This window comes from Microtus pennsylvanicus, chromosome 9 (assembly GCF_037038515.1).
Source record: "Microtus pennsylvanicus isolate mMicPen1 chromosome 9, mMicPen1.hap1, whole genome shotgun sequence".
NCBI classification, from domain to species: Eukaryota; Metazoa; Chordata; class Mammalia; order Rodentia; family Cricetidae; genus Microtus; species Microtus pennsylvanicus.
The window spans coordinates 62,084,004-62,102,373 of record NC_134587.1 but is presented as its reverse complement, the minus strand read 5'-3'; the positions used below and the strand labels follow the sequence as shown (position 1 = coordinate 62,102,373).

General features: G+C 50.1%; 1 protein-coding gene across 5 annotated transcripts in view; it reads right to left on the bottom strand.

The window, feature by feature from the left end:
- Arhgef10 (Rho guanine nucleotide exchange factor 10) overlaps positions 1–18,370 on the bottom strand; it is an 86,319-nt gene that overhangs the window by 52,650 nt on the left and 15,299 nt on the right. For 3 of the 5 annotated variants that reach the window (XM_075986270.1, XM_075986269.1, XM_075986271.1), the window contains exons 3-9: positions 16,010–16,174; positions 14,688–14,969; positions 12,279–12,342; positions 9,627–9,703; positions 7,750–7,806; positions 4,347–4,510; positions 2,015–2,131 (exon numbers count right to left, since the gene is read on the bottom strand). In XM_075986270.1, the coding sequence (XP_075842385.1) occupies positions 2,015–2,131; positions 4,347–4,510; positions 7,750–7,806; positions 9,627–9,703; positions 12,279–12,342; positions 14,688–14,969; positions 16,010–16,174 (926 nt within the window). The remainder of the gene's footprint in view (positions 1–2,014; positions 2,132–4,346; positions 4,511–7,749; positions 7,807–9,626; positions 9,704–12,278; positions 12,343–14,687; positions 14,970–16,009; positions 16,175–18,370) is intronic. The other 2 variants (XM_075986273.1, XM_075986272.1) reach the window with 1 other exon arrangement.

Here is an 18,370-nt window from a genome sequence, read left to right as displayed (position 1 = left end):
TTTTAAAAAAATTATCTTTCAAACCTGGGGAGCTTTGTGGAGTGGCAGACAGTCATGTGCCCCTAACACAAAGGCAGAAGAATTAACTGCATGCTCACTTAAGTGTTTGGATGCTCTCCACAGGAGTCCTTCCTGACATGTCCCAGGTCTATACCCAGTTGTTCAGAGAGGCAAGAAGGGGTCAAGGATATAAGTGGACTGGGATTGGCCCGGGTGAGAAGAAGACAGCCAGTCCCTCTGTAGGGACTGGGATAGGAACGTAAGTTAGAAAGACAGCAACCCATGTGGGTTGAGTTCACTGGACCTGGTTTCCTCCAGCCAACGCTGGGATTTAACATTCAAATCTAAGCACAGGTGCCCAAGAGTGGCCCTGGCACATGCTGGCATCTCGTGTCCTACTCTTTAAACAGCTAGTGTTGATGGTATTGGCAGCAGATATTCAATGTCCTTTCAGAGAAAACCCAAGAGACCCGTGAGGAAGTAAGCCAGCATCCTTAGCAAGCCTGGTTTAACTCTCCGCAAGTTGCCATGGCAACCAGGCCTGCAGCTCATACCTGCTACCTGCTCTTGACCACTTCGTCCAGGGGACAGCAGTCTTTGGGGGAGTCCACACTAAAGTCCCCTCCTTCCCAATGCTGATACTGCTGCTTTCTATTCAACGGCCATTCAACGTAGCTCTAATCAACCCCCTATCTACACTTCCAATCCAGCACCCCAACTCGGATTTCTACCCTTTCACAATCATTCTTTCCTGTAAAACTTACAAAGTAACTCTTGTCTCCCATCTTGTGCCCCTCAGTCCCACTCATGACCATAACCTGCTGGTATGTCTGTGGCTACTCGTTTCCCTCACTACGATTCCCTTTCTAGGTCCTGCTCTGCCATGCCCCCACCACGGGCAGTTGTACCTCAGCCCCACTTGACAGACTCAGACAGAAGGGCCCCTGGAGACCCCAAAGCAATCCTCCATGTCAGGCAGACAGGAGGTAAGGAGACTCGCCCCAGGCTCAACCCAAAGGCAGGGCTCACTGTTCATGATCCTAGCACTTGCTCACATCTCTGGACCTGCCACCCAGCAACACTCAAACGTTCCTGAGCGGGACAGAGTTGACCTCATACAGCGGGCTGCCCCAGCTGTCAGAGAACCCATGGCTCCCAGGAACACCCTGGAGTTACCATCTCGTGGATCTGCCTCAATCCTCTTGCTGTCCTGCAGGGAACCATCAGACGCTGGCCAAACAGTCCCATGACTCCTGGAGGGGCAGCTCTGCTTCAGAAACCAGCGTATGAACGCCGAGGAGTGGAGTCACCACTGCCCAGAGCTGGCTCCAAAGACATTGAGTTTAGTGAAATCCATCTATCACATGAATAGATCTCACAGGACAAGGGACGGCAAGTCGGGGAAGGTTACTTGACAGTGCCCTTTTAAAGCACATCTCCAAGGACTAAGGTATGCAAACCCAGTAGTTCTCAAACTTTTGGCCTAGGAGCCCCTTCAACTTCACAGTCATTTCTGTGTTTTTGAGCAGGGCTAGAAATGAGCCCAGGGCCTTGAGCTTGCTAGGCCCTTGCTCTCCTTCTCTCCGCTCTTAGAGGCCATTGAACGCCCTAACAGCTTTCGTTCACATTGTATTAATCTACAGCAACAGTGGTAAAGTCAAAACTGGTAAATAGATAATAAATCTATTGCATTTTACATTCAATAACATAATTATGAGAAACGATTCTCTTTTTCAAAATGGAATTGATATTTGTTTTGCATGCTGGGGAATCCCCCAGACACTGCGGACTCCACACCCCATCTGTTGCTATGGTACACACGACAGGCTCCTGGAAGCCCCTCCCTTCACTTGTGAGGGACCAAGCTCACAGAGATGGTTAAGGACAGCCCTGGGCCACGCTTTGAGAACCACTGTTCTGGCTGAGTTGCACACGGCACAAGTCTACCTTGTGCACAGCATGGTCTGCTCTGGAGCACATGCGCATCGCAGAGGGTAAGGAGGAGCCACACTACCTTCCGCTCCTGCCTGTGCTTTGCCTGCGGCACCTCCATGGCTCCCACCGTACTGGCCACCAGGCCTCTCATCTTTTCCTCACAGTGCGCCTTAAAGCGGCTTAGGTCATGAGAGAGCTGTGGCACAAAGAGACATGCTTTTCAGAACAGGCTCTGTGGGGCCGCAGAGACCTATCCTGCATGAAGGATGCGGCACCTTCCGGCTGGAGGCCTTGGCCAGCTCTGCTGACCTGAGGGGAACCCACGCGTGAGTGAGGCATGCAGGAAGGACACATGCTCCTTCCACCAGTGGACTGTGGATGCCCCAGGGAAGAACAGAGCCACTAATGTACAGAAAGTGCTGCGTGAGACCATTAGGTTACATCTCGAGGAGACAGGGATTCAACATGCAAAATACACTTCCGATTATTTTGTGACAGGGTTCAGTGGGAAGAACCTGGTGCTCGGGACCGTGCTGGAGCACAGCTGATGTGGGGAAGAGTCTCCGTGCTAACGTGACACCCTGAAGGATGATTGGCTGGGTGTGCCGAACCACCCTTCCTCCAGTCACCACCATCGTGAGCACACACAGCCAGATGTTTCTCCCGGGGTGGGGTGTGGGGATGTCTCATGTTAACCAGGACAAGACACTTTAGGTAATGTTTAACAGAAACTTTACACTACTTCAACAACTCGCTTTTACCAGCAGCTTTGAAAACATGACTCCTTCAATCTAGAAAGCCTGTCTCCTCCTGCACTTCTGTGTTGTGCGGGCCTAGCCCACGAGGACCCCTGTCCACAGCCCCCATCCTCCCAGCAGGAAGTATCTCTAGTGCTTCCCCTGGTGAGAAAAGGCTGCTGGGCTGGCATTTCTGGAAGCTTGACGGTGGGTACGAGCCCACCTCAAGGGCAGGAAGAACAGCCCCACTGGCACTGCCAGACGAGATGCCATCTTCTCAAGTCAATCAAGAGGACCAGCCTGAATGTTTGTGGCAGCACAGGCTCGTAGGTACCCTGGGTGCTCCCCCTACCGGGTTACTGTTTAAGGACTTTGGGTTAGGTCGGGAACGTGTAATAAAGCTCCACGCAGGCAACTATCACCTTGTTGTTAGTTTCCCTGGCTGCACTTGTAGCTCCATCCAGGGGCAGATTCCAGCTGCACTCCTGATCAAAAAAGGAAAAAAGGACCCCACGTTCCTAGAGAAAGCCTGACTACAAGCTGGCACTACTGTTCTTGGGACTGAATTCTGAATCAGGTTAGAGGAAATGACAGCTCTGCAGTGACAACTTGCGAAAGTACAGAGACACAAAACTTGGGTACGATTACAGTCTCTGGCTGCTGGAGTCCCTGGGGAAGGCATGCAGGTAAGGGAGGCTACGGTTAACTATTAGAAAGGTAGGTATCAGGTCTCGGATGAGGACCTCATGTGAGCTGTGTATCAACCTCATACAGCTGCAGTGTTTAGACACCACGGTGACTGTTCACACGGTCAGTCAACCCCTACACCCTGCCATAGACAACGCCACCAGCGGCACACAGTGCCAACAGATCCTTCTATACCAGCCACAGGGGCCCCTCCAACAAGAGTATGTGAGCCTGCTAGCCACAGAGAACCCCAATAAGCTGCAGCCGGGGCCAGGGCCAACCTCAGACTAATGCTCACTCTTACCGGCTTCCATATTCCTCCCTGGACTGTAACCTGTGAAGTTTATGCCAAAAAACAAAAGTTCCCTCTAGGGAAAAATGTCCAGGCGCTGGAGCCTCACTGTCCACCACCGTTCTTCAGCCCTCTGTCTTCACATCATCCTGGTCACACGCAGTTGTTCACTGGCAGGACAGTGCGGAAGCAAAGCAGAGCTGTGCCTGTCCTGTCCAAAGGGACCCGGCCAGCTCACTCTGTGCACAAGGACTGTGACTGCCCAGACTACATCAATTTAGTGCCCACTCATATTTCTCTTCCCTTTTAACCTTGTCTTTTGAGAAAGGCTCTTTCTCTGCAGCCCTGGCTGTCCTGATACCACAACCCAGGCTGGCCTTCAATTCCCAGAAATCCTCCTACTCCAACCTCTCAAGTGTCGGAATTACACCTGTGCCAATACGTGGCTTTTACCACTTCTTAGAGTTCAGGTGCTGAGCCTGTTTAGGACAGCAGACATGGCTTTATGAGGCTGTAACAGCCAGATCCTCCTGTGTTTAGAGCTAAGAGACTACTTCAGTGGTACCCTATGTTCCTCAAACTACACATCGATGTCTCTGAAATAACCATGTAAGTGTGTGTGACCCAGAATGCATTTCCCAGTCCCGTTCCCGAGAGAGCGAGGCCTTTGTCCATCACACAGACTAAGCACATACTTGTTTTTTGTGGCTGCTGCGCAGGAAGGACCTGGGAATTCCATTCTTGCCCTCTGAGTCACTTTGCTCCTCGTAGCTTTCAAATTCACTGGAGCTCCACCCGTATTCCAGTGAGCTGTTTCCACCTTCGTCTCCATTCTCGACATCATCATAAATCATTTCATCTGAGTGCACAGACCAAGGTGAAATTGGTTAAATCTGAGTGCACGAGCTTGCTGAGCTACCTTTTCACCTATGGTCCAGAGGGAGGTTGTCCAGCACTGCTCAGGAATAAGGCAGATGCTGCTGAGGACACCAGCTGTCAGAGCCTCCTCCGTGTGGGCAGTGACTGGAATCTGAGAACGCTCTGCATGTGCTTCTGGCACGTCACTGGCACCCCAAGGACCCAGCATGACTCCAGCAAGTAACACAACAATATAGTGAATGATGTTCTACCCATCAAGAACTTTCCACAAAGGGAGAGCTTCCTGTATATATGGAACATGCAGAGATTGGATAGATAGGCGATAAGCAGAGAGAAAGGCAAGCAGAGATGCGGAGCTGACACCTGATGTACACAGGACCTAAAGATGATAAACAGCTCTCTAAACAGCGCTTAGCCGTGTAGGCTGGGACACGAGCGAGGCCACTGCTCCTGGAACTACGTACAGTGGAGGCATTCTCCCCCGACGCTCAGCACTGGCCGTCACACTGGGGCAGGGCCTCTGCATTTGAGGGAAACTCCTGACTGAGAGGCCTGGATGACTATGGATGGTGTTATGTTTTCCGCTTTGAGGATAGGCGACTCTTATAAGAATTGTAGTCTCACTTACTGAACTATTTCAACTGATTTGATCTCAAGTTACGATTTTTACCAACAGATGTTGCAGTCACCGCCACTGAAGCAATCTTTCTTCCCCCTTCCCTGCTCCGCTTCTCTCCTGATACTGTCACCAGAGCCGGCTTCTGCCGCTTGTCAGACAATAGCTCTGGTTTTTCCTGACACGTCTTAGTGTTCTGGCTTCTGCTTTCCACTTTGCCCTAGCCATGGTGCCCTTTCTGCCATGCTCTGCTGCTGTCCTCCAAGAACTGGGCTGGATCTCATTACCTTTCAATAAATTTTGAACATAGGCAATTATCTCAATAATTTCATTGCTATAAATCTGTCCTAAGAGTTTTGAAGATTAATAAAGTCAAAATATGCTGTGATTTTTCAGTCTCCCTTCATTTTTGACGGTTTTGAAGATAACAGAACAATTATATTTGTAGAGAGGTTTCAATACTTGTTACGTACTTATTCATTCAGTCATTCATAGTAAAGCTGGGGCCTTGAACACATGAGGACGGCGGGCGCTCTGCCCCTGCACTGTGCATCCCACATCTTCATCTTGACTATCGTTGGGTTGCACTGGCCCGGCACACCCTGTACTCATTCTGTAGGTCGGGCAGCTCAGACCCGCCTTGAACTGCAATCCTCCTGCCTCAGCCTCCAGAGTAGCGAGGATGACAGTGGAACACCACCAGGCCCAATAATTTATATTAGTTTTATTCTTTTAAAAGTTATGTTCATTTTTAAGGTCAATTTTATTGAACTGTGTGTTAGCTTAATGTCAGCTTGACACAAGCTAGAATTATTTGGGAAGAGGGAACCTCAACTGAGAAAATGCCCCCACCAGAATGGCCTGTAGGCAAGCTTGTAGGGCATTTTCTTGGTGATTAACGTGGGAGGGCCCAGACCACTCTGGCGTGTGGTTGTGGTGCTGTAAGAAAGCAGGCTGAGCCAGCCATGGAGAGCAAGTCAGAAGGCAGCACTCCTCCATGACCTCTGTTCCAGGTTCCTGCCCTGTCTGTCCTCAGTGGCCGAAGATGACCTGAGAGATAAAAACTAGAATAAACCCTTTCCTTCCCAAGTTGCTTTACGACAGCCATAGAAACCCTAACTAAGACAGACTGTTTATCAAGAGATATTTGCATAACACATTTTTGGCATTTGTTAATACTTGCACAGAAGCATAGTGCGTAATTTTCAAGTATTACATGTGCTTGATAAAACACTTGGAAACTGTAGCTGTCTTGAAGCCAGTTATGCTGGCATTCTCCAGCCACTGATTCTGCACGCCAGCACCCATCAACTGTCAGGACAGCCTTCTATATCCATTGATTCTGCAGCTCGCACCCATCGACAGTGAGGCCGCTCTGTCCCTCTAACAATGCCATGAAGCAGGACACCTACTGTGCACGAGTTAATGCCAGCTAGTGCAACACCTAACAGGCTGGTAGTGAGACTGGCCCCTTTTGGTCACCATCATATTTCCTTCCCACAGTCCACACAGCTGCTTCCGCACTGTCTGCGTCCTCACAGGCAGCCGGATCCCATTTATCTTAACTAGAAGTGTTGATATCTCGGCTCGCTCTGCAGTCTTTCCTCATGCTTTTTGTCGTTTTCTTCCTAATTTATGAGTCCTTGCTTTCAGCAGGACTGGTTGTGCTCACTGGTTTAGAAGTTAAATGATATATTCCTATGCTTTCAGATGCTGCCCATCAAATACACAGAGAACCTTTCACAGCCAAAAAAAAAAAAAAAACACAAACCACACACACACACACACAAAATAACAACACCAAGAAACCCAGCCACTACCCTGCAAGTGTAGAGGGGCCCCGCTCTGAGGGCCAGCCCATCTGTAAACCCATCGGCACGGCTAGCTGCCTCGACTCTGCCTTGTGGTTCACCACAGCTCCGCCAGCGGCAATGCTCTCGGCTCTCTTGCTGCCTACTGCTTCCTTCTGCTTCCATATCCTCTCCCTGCCTGTGACACTGCTGCTCCAGCAGTGAGGACAAACCCAAGCGTCTGGCTGCCATGGCATGTGGAAAAGACTGTGCTTGTGTGGGGATGTGGAAGCCACAGAGCACCTCCCTCTTCCAACCACCCATCCGTCTCCTGCCATCCTCTCCCGCAGCTCTCAGCGGCCCGCCTGTTTCTTTTGCTGCTTTAAGACTGTCACAGCGATCTGGTGCTCTGCGGTCTCAGTTACACCTGCCAAGTTCCAGATCAACATTCAGGGAATCCTGCTTTAGGTTTCTATCGCTACGATCTGACAGTGGTCGCTTTCTTTCAGATCTAGAAAACCATAGCCTGACTTTCTGTGCTTTCCTGTTACAGCACTTCTTAGATGTGTGCTAGAATGCTTAGCCTCAGTGTTTTCAACCAAGGCTCCTGTTTTTCATATCTGTTGCTCTTAGTGCATCGAGTACTGTGAGCAAGCACACCAGCCCTCAAAAACACCATACAAGATAAGCACCAAAACCAAAGACAAAACACACGTGCAGGACCTGGGGGTTGCACACGCACTAGCTACTTTTGTACCCAAAACAAAAGACTGCTAAGCTGGACCTGAAACTCCGGTCCAGACAAGATCAAACCTGGTTCAGAGTCTGAGTTCTCCCTTGGAACGTCATCGTAAATTGCTTCCTCTGGATCTGCAAGATAAGGGAATACCTGTTAAAAGTTAACTAGAGCCAATGAGTGTGATGTTATAAATATCCCAAAGGTTAGCACAGAGGGATGGCCCACTGTGTCTCAGCAAGAAAAACCACTCTGAATGAGAGCTTCGTCTCAAAACAGAAGAGATGTGAAATCTGATCAACAGCGGGGAGTTCACAGTTCCCAGGCTCACTCATTCTATTACTGTCCAACAATGTCTCTCTCCAGGCTCTTTTGAGCAGGTTTAAGCTTGTGGGGTTCAGAATACAAAGGAGGTACACAAGTCTTAGGAATGAAAGGAGTACGTACTGGTGTCACATCAATGGGGAATCCACTGAACTACGCTGATGGCTGGGGAGTATTTACACCCTTGAGGTGAGAAGTCACCCGTGCCGGTAGTAAGTCAAATGCAGTTTCCCACCCAGTAGTATGGGGACATGAGTGTTCTGTGAATAGGCTTTCTTAAAGCACGCACATATGCGCGGGTGTATGTGTGTGTGTGGTGGGGGTGTTGTAAAAATGTAATACATCATACAGATGGTCACACTGGATCACCAATGACATTGAAACCGAAGTGAATATATAACATGCTTACACACCTCATGTGGATATATACTTCACATAAAGGCTTTTGAGGCTACTTTTCCAAAGTGTTTGTGTTGTCATTTCTGGGGAGAACACCCAGCCACAGTGCATCCGCATACTAAAAACCACAGGAGACAGAGGATAAACGAACTGTCGCCCGTACAGCATGGTCACTCATCACCATAAGGAGCAAGTCCAGAAACTGCAATTCTGAAATCGTGGTGGCAGCCGGCACACCACTAGCACCTAAGCAACTGTGGCCACAGTATAGATTTCTCCTCCCGAGATAGGGCTGGGTAGTGTGAGCCCTAGGGTTGTTTTTAAGCGATAAATTGCTTGGGTTTGGTGGAGGGGGTGGCTGAAGAAACCTGGACACCACGTATATAACAAGACGTTTATGGGTTCTTGTGATGGCTCTGAATCAGCAGCCCCCAGCCATCACAATCAATCTAGAACCTGTGTCAAAGACACCGTTAAAACCAAACCAAGACTTTCCAGAAGAAGCTGGACAGTTGAGCAGTTAAGGTAGTCTGACTTTTAAGCCAATTGTATAAAACAGTTACACAGAAATTAGGAGCTACTGGATATAAAGGCATAATGTGTTTGCTTCCTTAAAATAAAAAAAATAAAAATTAAATTTAAAAAAAAGACCGGTTAAAAACATCTCAGCTTAAAAAAAAAAAAAACTCAGCTTCTTAAAACAATAGTGGAATCTGAGACCTGTAGAGCACCCCTGAGCACCGCCACTGACAAAGACAACCTGAAGGCCATCCTAGAAGTGGCAACAGCTGACAACGGTGGCAGGTCTGAGTGCTAGCTCCCTCCCCATCATGCAGTGAAGACAGGCTGTACCAGGAAGAAGCAGGAGGGGTAAGTGCTCAGTGCAGAGCTGTGACTGCCTCAGCACAGGGCAAAGGTCGCTTCGGAGTCCCGGGAGACTTCTCTACATAAGCTTTTGTTGGTACTCCCGTAAATGAGGGTACTAATTTTTTTATTATAAACTGATTGGCCCAGTAGCTCAGACTTTTTATTAACTCTTATAACTTATATTAGCCCGCTATTCTTGTCTTTGTTAGCCACGCGGTTGGTGCCTTATTTGGCGAGGCAGTCACATCTAGCATTTTAAAGGTTGCAATCTGATCTCGGCCAGGAAAGGAAACCCATGGCCTTCTTGTCAAGACTTGTAGGTGCTCAGGGGTGGGGATCCAGGCCTTGGGGCAGTAGCACTTACTTTCCATCCATGCTGTGTTGGCAGGGTCGGCTGCCCACCGGGCCAGGGCATTGCCTTCTTGGCTGCCTTGATCACCACTAGAAGTAAAGATAAGCGTTGAGAGCATGGAGAAGCACACCAGCCAAGGGGGGCTGAGCAACCTATGGCATTCACGTGTGTTCACACTATTATAGAAGATCATTCCAAGTTCAAGTTTACACACGTAACTCTATCAGCCACCACACACACGGCAGTGTCAGAAATGTCAGTTTTTCTGCACAACCTGAAGGTCATACATGATACCCCCTGACTGTGCGCGGCCTCAGCCTTCTCTTTCTCAGGGCAGGCTGGTAGGAGGAAGGCGCCAGGACCACAAAGCTATCTACAAGGTGACAGTCACAGGCAGAAAAGTGACTTTGACTTCTGTCGTACACAACATGAAGCTACTATGACACTTCCTGCAGGGGACAGGAAGGGATTCACTGGATACATGAATTGTCACCGTAAGGTCTCAACATCTGACAGAAGGGGTTAAAGGATGACAGACCCCAAGACACCCACCTCCTGCCAGGAGACTCCTAAAGGCAACTGCCCAGCAGGGCCAAAGAATTAGGGGGACAAATCCAGAAATGAGGTGACTATGCAGAAATATACAAAGGGCTCTGGAAAGCCAACAGGAGCAAAAGGAAGGGTTAGCTTCTAGTCTCTGAAGAAACAAGAATCCAGCTGCTTCTACCTCCCGAGTGCTGGGATTAAAGGCGTGCGCCACCACTGTGCAGCTGAGCCTTGCCATTCAAGGGATAAGAGTCACTTCCCCATTCAGCATGGCCACTTAATGTGGCCTCAGGAAGTAGTGGTTCCCAGAGGGTAGGACGCTGTCTGGTGTGAGCCATGTGTGGGGACTGTCAGTGAAGACCTTCACCAGCCTTCACCCTCATGCCTCTCTTGGGACTTTACACTCACACGTCCTTAGAACCTATAACCACTGAGAGGGACGCTGTGGGCAGTGCTCTCAGCTCTAGGCCCTTGCCCTGAGAGCTTGTTATGCAGTATTTGGTTGACATCCCTGAGAGGCCTGTCCTTTTCTGAGGGGAGGTGGAAGGGGGTGATCTGGAGGAAAGGTGAGGTGGGGGGAGAGACCAGGGGGAAGTTAGGGAAACTAGTCAGCATGTAATGTATTTCAGAAGTATAAATCTAAAGAGGAAGAGAAAGAATGGTAGAGCTCTCATCACGCTACTCAGACGAGCAGGCGACTAAAAACTTGGTAACCACTAATTCTGCAATGCTCTGTTTAGTATACTTAGTATTTCTTGGATCAGGGTTAACTAGGGGGGAAGAGCAGACAGTGAGACCACGGAGGGGACCGTATTAGATACGCATGGATGGGCGCACAGGACAGTCAGGAACTGGTCCTTATGCTGGGTGACGGGGAAGGGGACAGCAGACAGGTATGTCCACAGGGCTCAGTTAGAGCCACGCTTGATGGAATGGCAGGGATGAGGCACCGTACAACAGACACCCACGCATGTGCACCCAGGGCAGAAACGGTCCTCTGCCAACCAGAGGGATGGATTACACAGGGAAGGGAGGGGTCTTCCACTTTTGACATTTCCAATTCCATCTGCACACTAATTTTCCTCCTGTTTTGGTTGTGGCGGTACACATATGCACACATACATCTGTGTAGGTGCACATGCATGCTGTGTGTGGAGGCCGCCCTATGACACTGAGTCTTCCATCACTCACCTGACTTTATGATAGACTATGTCTTACCCGGTGCTCAGGTGCTCACTGATTCAGCTAGAATGGCTTGCAGGCAAGCCCCAGGGCATCCTCCTGCCTCCCCAGGACTCAGATTACAGGTTTGTGCCCTGCACCTGGTGTTTATGTCAGTACGGGGGGTTGAACTCTTGTCCTCACACTTGTATGGCAAGCACTTCACTGACTAAGCCACCTCTCCAGCCATGGTTTTAGTTTCGGGAAACAGTAGCTCACCATGCGGCCTAGTCTAGTCTAGAACCCACAATTGTCCTGTCTCAGTATCCTCATCGGGACTGACTACTAATTCTACTCATGTACAGAACTACAGGCTGGGCGGCGGTGGTGGCACATGCCTTTAATCCCGGCACTTGGGAGGTAAAGGCAGGGGCATTTCTGTGAGTTCGAGGCAAGCCTGGTCTACACAGTGAGTCCAGGATAGTCAGTGCAGTTACACAGAGTAACCCTGTCTCAAAAAGACAGAAACCAAAAAATAAATTCGGTTTCTGAACAATGGTCTCGGTGGGTCTGCATTGTGCCACAGTTCCCACTCTCTCCTAGATAAAAAGTCCTCGCCATGTGACTATTATACTTTAATCCTCAATGACCGAAGGGAAGACACAGTATGTTAAGACCAGCCGCCGTCATGCAGGGATGACACGGTCTGATGAATGCGAGCGGATGCAGCTGGTGGTCACCATCTCACTGCTGGCACTGATGCTGCAGATAGAGTCGGGATATTTTAAGGCTACGGTTCCTGGGAGAGCCTAGAAAGCAGGTAGAACCCGCGACAGTAGCACCCTGAGGATCAAGGGAGTGTCTTCCTGCAGCTCAGATGGCCTGAGAACCCAGTGGGGAAAGCCCAGCGTGAAGGGCGGGGCATGGACACAGAAGGTCTCGAGTTAGCAGAGTTACCTGTGTGGAAGGTCCTCAGAGCTTAGGGAATTGCACTGCCCATCTCCCGAAACTTCTGCTGCTTCTGCCGAGAGAAAAGGATGACAGTGCATCACACCTGGCAAGGTATTTCCACAGCTGACTTTGAACCCTAAGTGATGTCATGTTTCCTTCTCACCCGCAACAGGCTTATGCCATCAAAGATTAGAAAATGTTCAAGTCTTAGATAAAATATACTCACGACAGGATCATATCGGACTGTGAGACACCAGGTCTGTGACACAGACTAAATGCAAACACACATAATACATCAACAGGCAGGAAGGAAGCACAACATGTCAGGCTTGCATACAATATCCCACGGGTATTGAAGTCATGGAACCCAGTTTAAGGGAACCAACCACTGAGGGGTTACTGAACTAAGGGCAGGGCTCTGACACCAAACGGTAACCACCAATGGGGTCACAATCTGATGGCATTATTGAAAAATGATGAAGACATTTGGAGGCGGAGCCTAGTCTGAGAAAGTGGACCACAGGGTGGCAATGCCCTTGGGGGCCATCTTCTCAAGGCCTCTGTCTCTAGCTGCCTCCTGACCGCCATGAAAGAAGTGGCTTTGTTCCATTTATCTCTTCCACCAATCTAGGATGCTCTGCCTCACAGCAATGCAGCCCATGACCATGGGATGAACCCTCAGGAGCCAGAAGCCCAAGTAGACCTTTCTTCTCTCTAAAGCTAACTCAGTATCTTGCAGTTTCTGCGTCTTTATGGATGTCGCTACTCGGTTTACAACACAGGTACTTGGCGAACCCAAATACAATGGACGGAAGAACAGCAATGTGCGATAAACCAAACTTCCTGCTCACACAAGTTCTGTCCAGGTACTCTCAGATCTGACCAGCAGTTTCCTGCCATTTCTGACTCACACAGACACATATACTCCCTGACCTGACCGGACGCTGTGGATGCTTTCCCATGCCCACAACTGTCCTGTGCAAAAGCTCGCTTCTAGGAAGTAAGGTGAAAAGCAGGCCCTCCAAGACACAGGCAAGACCTGGAGTGGGGCAAGTGAACATGTGTAGGGAGCGGGCCACCTGAGTTCTCTGGCCAGCAAAAGGCCAAAGTGACCAGACCTCTTCTCCAGGACCAGCTCTCCCCAGGTGGCCAGGCCTGAGCTCCAGCTGGGCTGCCAGCGCTGGGTAAGATGGGGGGACTTGAGGATATGGGCCCCAGGAAAGTTTGTGGAGCACAGAAGCCCCCTTCTCTAGGGCAGGACATGGGAACCAGCTGTACAGAGGCCCGCTGCTGGGAACTCGGTCACCCCAGGGCATTCCTGCTGAGATCTTCCTTCTCCCAGATCACGGTCTCTACTTCTTTCCAGGGAATACCATGAGGATGCCCAAGGTGAGATACTCTTCTCAGACTTGGGCTCAGAGGCAGAATTCTGACTTACAGCTACATGAAAAATTCAGTAGGGGTTCTTTCCTTTTATCTTTAATAACCAAGAAAACAATCTTCAAAGAAAACTCGGTTTTAAATACTGGAAAACAGTAAAAAGTTCTAAGGAGAAATGTTTCCTGCAGAAATTGAGCATAAATGCTAAGACTAGACCACAACCTGGAGTGCATCCTCCCTCTCTAACAGAGGAGCTGCTGCCTAAAGATGAGGGTCTTTGCAGTCAAAGAAAATAGGTACATAAGCCAGGCATGTGGTACAGCTACTTAGGGCAGCTGAGGCAGGGGGATCATGAGTTCTTGACTATCTAGGCTATAAAGTGAACTCAAGGCAACACGGGCAGCTTAGCGAGACCTGGTCTCAAAATCAGAAATCAAAAAGGACTGTGGATGTGGCTCACTGGCAGAGTACTCGCCTCGCACGCACAAGGCTCCAAGTTCAAACTCTAGTACGGGGACTGGGGGCGGGGTGATATCATTTTAAAGTAATGGATAACTGAACACCATTTAAAAAGCTTCATTCAAAAATAATTGACATGATTTTAAACAATTCCATGTTACTAATTTAATATATTTCTTTGTTTATTTTGCTTTGTATAAGCACTAAGTCCCAGAACTTAAGGACAAGGTGTGCATGTTTGTCTTTTTACCCTTTACCCACAGAAAGGATTAGAGACCACTCTGAGGACACGCACACACTCTAGGACATGGATAATAAGTTATGGAGAGCGCAGGGCGGGGCCGGCTCTCGAGTGAAGGCCACATAAGCTCTCCCAGGTGTGCAGAGGCCAGAGGTTCCAGAACACACAGCAGCCTCCGCGTCGGCCGTTCACTGCACCCGGACGGTTACAGGAAGGATTGGCTTGGGCCCAGTTTCCAACGGTGCAGACAAGAACCTATGACGGGAAAGGAAAGACGGGACACAGATCTCTTAACCACTGTGCCCTGCCGCTGTAAGAGGCTGTGGGTCACGTACCTTCCTCCTCTACTGACTCGGCTCGGATGATGACGGGACTGGAGTAGGCAGGCAGCAGCAATGGCAGGTTAGATGGGACAGCATAGCCACAAGGCACAGGCACAGAGTAACCAGTAGGCACACGCAGGCCCACCCCCTCCTCTTCTGTGTTGGCATCTGGAGATGGTGGCTGGTCCTCCTGGAATGGCGTGATGTCAATGACAGAATATGGGTTCACTCTTGTTGGAACCACAAGTTTCATGGGCTCAGCCTCGGGAGCAGGCTCGGCTCCAGTCCCGTTTCCTGGAGGACAGAGGGAGACTAGTTAGCAAGCAAGGCAGAAAGGATGGACGTGGTCCCTGTGGCTGCAGCAAGTGCATGGGAACCCTGCATCCATCACCAATGTCAGGACGCCCAGTATTCCCACATCACCACAGGAAGCTGTGAGCCCAGGCCCATGTGGTACACGGTGGAATGAGGAGCTGGCCTCACCCCGGGCACAGATGGAGGAAACTCTGCCCAGAGGCCCCCAGGACAGTGTATCAAACAAGAAGAGTCAAAGAACCACATGGCGAGATTTGGCTGGGGACAAAGGAGCGGGAAGCCGGTCCTCAACCATAGTGGCCCCAGGTGCATCTAAGCAATCTATCTGGCTAACGTGCAAAAGCCCCAGATCTACCTCCAGACTTGAAAAACATCAACTCCCACAGGCAATCCATCCTGGTTTATGAACAGCAATAAAATGGCAATGACATCTATTAGAAAATAGCAGGCTTTTGTCCCTTAACCACAAGAGGAGTATTAGAGCAACAAGAATAGAAACGGAGGGGAAATGATACAAAAAGAAAAACAGCCAAAGCCGCATATATATAGCTCGTTCAGCTGGCCAGGGAGACCCAGACTCCTCTGACCCCCAAAACTGTTCTTGTCATGATTTACACATGAAGCCCACTCCACCCCAGGCTCACAGGCTGAAGGCTTGGTTCCCAGGAGGTGGTACATGAGGGGTGAATGACCTTGGTAACTCACGGATGAGCTCCTAACTGCATGGAATACCACGGCTGGAGGGAGGGCGTCAATGGAGTTGTACACGTGTGTCTTTGAAGGAGCTATCCTGACTCCTCCTCAGCTTTCCTCTGAGTCTCGCTCTGCTTCTGGGGTGTATAGTGTGAGGAGCTCTAGTTTGCTCCTACTCCACGGGCCCAGACCCTGTGCAAGTGTGAGCCCACGTGAACCTCACCTCAGGGATTGTGTTACAGGGATGGAAACTATCATAGTCTATAGGCACAAAGAGGTCAGGATGCCTCCTGCAGGACCCAGGGCAGCGTGGCTGTGTGACTGACCTGCGAGGCAGGTGATCTCGCCTGCAAGGACTGCGTCAGCGCCTCTGGCCCCATGGGCCGATGGGGCTTGCCGATCCGCTTCGGGGACTTCATCTCCACTGTCAAAGTCAAACAGCTCCCCCTCCTCCTCTTCATTGTTGTTGGTGTCACATTTCACCTCATTTTCTGGAGTTTAAAAATTACAGGAATCACAACACTGATATTTGCTTCCTGGACAGCATCTGTACCTCCCTGGGCAAGAAAACCCAGGAGAAGCAGCAGGAAAGGCGGTGAACCTGAGCCTCCCCCCGCCCCGCCCCCTGAGTCAATGCGGCTGGCAGCATCACTGGGACAGCAGCAGGACTTTGGATAAGAGCTACAGTTTCCCTTGGCAGGCACTTCACCGCAAGGTGAGGAAAAAAACAAGAGAGGAGAGAAGAAGAGGAAAAAGCATCTCTCACATCTGAAGAATGTGCTGTGGCTTAGCTTCCAAGGAAATCTGGTATTCTTGCCACACTAAGACAACGTGAGGAGAGGAGAAGGATTTGATTTACCAAAAGACACCCGTCCATGGGACAAGTCCATGGTCTTGCTATTCATAATGACACACCTCATGTCACCACCCTGGCAGAAGGAAGTCCACGTAATGCTTACCCCACAATTAGAGTGGTTCCACATGGCTTCTTTGGCAGGGGTGGGGAAAGAAAGCGTGGCTGAGATAAATACATTTTACGTCACATCGCACTTCTCAGGATGGGCTGAGTTCAGCAGCAGAGCACCTGCCCAGCATGTGAACTGCTCTAGATTCCACCCAGCACCGTCTTCCCCTCTGAAGGACAGGGCAGCGTATCTCCTTGATGAACCGCAATCGCTACATGAGTGTGGGGACGCCCACCAAACCAGCTAGTGGTTTAGAGAATATACGGCAATCCATAACGGTAGGTAGCGTGTGTATGCGAGAATCGCAGGCAAGTCTGGGCAGCTGCGGTGCAGCCCTTGCCGAGGCAGTGAGACATGGCTGAGGCTGAGCTGTCTGCCAGGGAGAGCCTGCCTGTGTAATGGAAGAATTCAAATGGGGAGAGGTGTGAGGATGCTGCCATCCTCTGCATTAGCCTCTGGTTGGGAGGGGAAGTGGGGAAAGGGGGCCTAAGATGGAGGTGTATGGTTTTTGCAGATGGCAGGATGAAGGGAAAGATAGCCCAATCGAGATCTTTTTCTGAAGAGCTCTTCCTGGGGTTCAAAATCTAAGGAGCCCACAGGTAGACAGACAGCAAAGCAGAGTGAGACAGAAGTGCTAATAGCCCTCCAACCTAACTTTCAATACAGGAAGAAGTAAATCTTTGGTGATGGGAGTCCTAATAATGGCACAGACAACACCATGAAAATCAGGGAACACTCAGCATCTGAACTGCTTGAATCGGCAAAGACTTTCAAGCTAGGAGCCTTTCAGAGCATGGCTTGCAAAGCCGTGGGACACGGGGGTGGATGGGATCAAGCTGGGTGCCATGCAAGCAGAGAAACCTAGGGATAAAACCCTCATCCCTCCTTGAAACAAAAGCCAAGTGTCCCGAGGCAATGGGAGAAAAATTGGTCCTTGGTGGACCGGCTCATGGGCTAGGAACACTTGATTGCTAGCTGAGGAGCCCGTGAGTGTCAGGGACTGGGAGACAACAAAGAGGGGTAGGTATTGCTGGAGACACGTGAATGGCAGTGTCGGAGCAAACAGGGCCATGTTCACGGCAGGGTTTACAAAGTGGTGGGACTAGCACAAGGCTTCCCAGGCCTTGCTGAACCTCACACTGGGGTTGGAGAGGCTCCAGCAGATCTGAATGACGCAGATCGGCGTGTAAATCAGGTAAATTTAAGGCACTGAAGCAGTCAAAAGAAAATGAGGAACAAGCAAAGCAGACAAGTGGGTCTTTCCAGGACACCCCAAGGCAGATGTGACAAACTGTGTAAAGCCAGCAATCCCAGGGAAAACTTAACAGGAAGCTGAAAGCTGGAAGACATGCAAGCTTGAACAGCGGGCTGCAGAAGGCACAGAGGACAAAACAGTACAGCTGGACCTGGGGTGGAGAGTTGTCCACTCCCCAAGCACGGGCTGTGCACTTCTCCCCTGTAGGGAAGCATACCAGGAGAGGGGACTGCTAACCCAACCTGGGGCCCTTCCAGCAGCCAAGCGCAGCTGACGGAAAGGCAAGCCCTCCAATGCTGGCCTGCAGCCTGCCAGAACCACGGAGCCAACTCGAAGAGCTGGGCAAAACTGGTTTAACCAAGGCCATCAGTAGTGGGGACATGTTCAGTGACCCCCATGGCAGCAACAGAATCCCAGGATGAGGAGCCTGGATGGAAGTGACTTCGGAGGTCTAGAAGAGGTAATGT